This window comes from Carlito syrichta, unplaced genomic scaffold, assembly GCF_000164805.1.
Source record: "Carlito syrichta isolate Samal-C Ts95f unplaced genomic scaffold, Tarsius_syrichta-2.0.1 Scaffold83815, whole genome shotgun sequence".
NCBI lineage: Eukaryota > Metazoa > Chordata > Mammalia > Primates > Tarsiidae > Carlito > Carlito syrichta.
In genome coordinates, this window is record NW_007027911.1 from 376,146 (window position 1) to 379,487 (window position 3,342).

Genomic DNA, 3,342 nt, shown 5'->3' on the forward strand with positions numbered 1-3,342 from the left:
GCCCAGGCGGGTCTCAACCCCACGGGTTCAGGCAATCCACTCACCTCAGCCTCCCAAAGGCATGGGATTACAGGCTGAGCCACCGAGCCCAGCTGGCAGACCATTTTTATTCAGTTTAGACCATTGATTTAACAAAAGTTGTTCTACATGTCTATTTGGAGGATCATGGAGGGAGAGGAGGGAGTTGGTACTGAAAACATAGAAAGTGAAGTTCTTGTCTAAAATCAATAAATCAAGAAGAGCTATAAAAACAAATAATTCAAAAACAGGTAAATGTTAGAAGAAACAGGAGGTAGACAGTAGATGCCTCTTGAGAAGGGATAGGAGAAAAAAACATTGCTTTGACTTTTTACCATATGTAATCATTTAATACTATATTATTATTTTAACTATCCACATACATTTTGATAAAAATTTAAAATTCATTTAAAATGAGTTACAGTAATCTACATATCTATTAGATTAACTTATCTATTCGAATTAAGTTTCTTTTTTGGAAAAATACTTATGTTAACTCCTTGTGACCTACCAGGACTTAAAAGTCTCTATAATAGGAAAGTCCTTCAGTTGGGAAAACTGGGCTGGCAGCTAGTGGAACTGTAGCATCTTCTGTGTGCTCCAGAAACCTTGAGATCTGCAGTCTTTGTGGGAAAGTGACACACAAGCAGGTTTGGATCCTGCACCAAGGTTCAGGTAGAGAGTCAAGCTGGGGAAAAAACATAGAATGCCTGTGAGTGCCATGACTACAATGGTGCAAAGATGGTGTGTTCCTAACAAGAGGGAAACATGGACAATTGAAGACAGTTTGATGTGTCAGAAGTGGGAGAAGAAATAATTTTTCCCATTAATTTAGAATTATGTGAAGACTGCTATAATGTTTATGTAGAACAGAACAAAGGTGTTTTTCCCCCCTTAGGAAATTGGTGGCATTCTTTTCTTTGCTTCCCTTCTGCAGCTTAATTGCATACACGGAACAGTATGTGGAATATGACCCTCTGATAACATCGGCCGAGCCATCCAATCCCTGGATCAGCGACGATATCACATTGTGGGACATAGAGATGAGGTAAGAAAATGTTTTAGGGTTTAAGAATGGGAATGATGTAGAAGAAAAGTCATTAGGTCATGAGATTACCTTAATTTCTATCTTGATTTTACTTTTTATCAGTAGGAAAAAAAACCCTTAAGTAACCCCTCACCAAGTTCCACCTACTCAAATCCCTCCCTCCTTATAACTCTGATGTGTATGTGGGTCCTCTGAGGCCCCTCTGACCTCTTTCTGACTCTTAGGTGTCATGATGCCTGGGACAGTTCCTCTCCACTCCCTAGTTCTGACCTCTCTCTGACTCTTAGGTGTTGTGAAACCTGGGATAATTCCTTGCCACTCCCTAGTTCTGATCTCTCTCTGACTCTTAGGTGTCATGAGACCTGGAATAGTTCCTCTCCACTCCCTAGTTCTTACTCCTGGGAGGAGAGAATCCATGGACCTAGTTGCCTTTTCTGCATTTTAGACAGCAAAACTAACACTTATAGCTAACACTTACTGTGCACTGACGGCACCCACAGGAAGTGTCTCCCACTGAGTCCCCTTGATGGGTAAACAGTATCATATTGCTATTGAGCAGATGAGGAAACTGAGGCTCAGAGGAGTTCATGGACTTGCCCCAGGTCACACCCAGAGTCCATGGCAGAGTCAAGACTGGAGCCAGGCAGGGTCTCTGGGAAGCCGATGTTCACATAGTAGGTGAGACTCCAAACCCGGCAGACACAGGGGAAACACACAGGCCACCAGGTGCGAGGAGCCTTCCCACCTGTCTTGGTTGGACGCTGCTTTGTTTTATTTTTAACTTCTCTCTCATGCTCACATTCCCTTTCACTTCTGCTCTGTTTTGGGCTTCTTTTCTTGCAGTGGAAAGACGCTAAAACAAGTAGCAAAAGTCATAAATGTTCATGATAAAAGGTTCGAACTGTCCAAATGTGAGCGATGAGGGAAGCGCTCTCTTGCTCATCCTGCTCTCCTTTCCCACGAAGAGTCTGTGTTCGTGGGCTGATGCAGGGCTCCCAAACTGTGCCAGGGCACCCCATAGTGCTGCAGGAACTCCAGGCTCCCCACAGGAGAGTCTGCACTTTTGAGGAGAAGCAGTGACGAGGGACACATGCTAGACACTGCACGAGCATCAGCTTCAGGTGGTTTCGTTTAACCTTGGGGTGCATTGCAGCCCTCCTGATGAGGCTGTGTCTTTGCAAATCTGAGTATTTGAAGCAGTTGCCATGATAAAAAGCAGGTTAAAAAGAAAGCAGCAATTACTGTACCAAAATCAGCATGGACTAGGAGATTGGCAGGGTCCCCACTGGCTCTAAAATTTGAGAAAATGTGCCAAGCCCAAGAGATGCTCATTGGGGCTATTTCAGAGTGAAATAAATCATTGGTTTTTTTCAATTTATATTACTTTCAAACAGCTATTAGGTTGTCAGGACATAAATACACATTCAACTGACTAGTCCTGACCATAATAAATGACACGGTCAGGTATTCTTTTGGCCCAGGGACACTGAAATCTCACTAGACACGAAAGGTGCCTTGAAATCAGGCACTTTGGGAACCTCTGATTTTATGTCCGTCCCTTTGAATTTTTATGCAAATATAATATCCTATACTTTTGTATAATTGAGATATATATTATATATATATTATATATATTATATATTGTTCAATAATTGGGTTTAAAAAAATGTATATGAATGATTGTCTAGTAATTGGGTTCTCTCTCTATATATATATGTACATATATATGGTCCATTGTCCAACAACTGGGTTCTCTCTCTCTCTTTCTCTCTTTCTCCATATATATATGTGTATATATGTGTGTGTGTGTGTATATGTGTATATACATATATATATATATATATATATATATTCCATTGTCTGATAATTGGTTCTCCCTCTCTGTGTGTGTGTGTGTGTGTGTGTGTGTGTGTGTGCTATAGTCTATTGCCTGATAATTGGTTCTCTCTCTCTCTTTCTCTCTATATATATATATGTATATATATACATATATATACATACATATATAAATATATATAATCCATTGTCCAATAATTGGGACATATATATATATAGTCCATTGTCCAATAATTGGGATATATATATATTGTCCATTGTCCAATAATCTTCTTAATTAACAGTATGTCATGGCAATCCTTCTGTGTGAACACATACAGATCCACCTTCTCTTCTTTTTTTTTAATCAATATTTTTTATTATGATTTTGTGGGGTACAATTAAGGGTTAGGTGTACAATGACATTTCATTCAGGCACCCTGTTGATAAGAGGTGTTTCC

At 40.1% G+C, this 3,342-nt stretch overlaps 1 protein-coding gene across 1 annotated transcript in view; it reads left to right on the forward strand.

The window, feature by feature from the left end:
- Positions 1–3,342, forward strand: part of LOC103258547 (regulator of G protein signaling 6) — a 145,853-nt gene that overhangs the window by 94,316 nt on the left and 48,195 nt on the right. Inside the window, exon 11 of the mRNA XM_021711416.1 lies at positions 956–1,066. Coding sequence (XP_021567091.1) covers positions 956–1,066 — 111 coding nt within the window. The remainder of the gene's footprint in view (positions 1–955; positions 1,067–3,342) is intronic.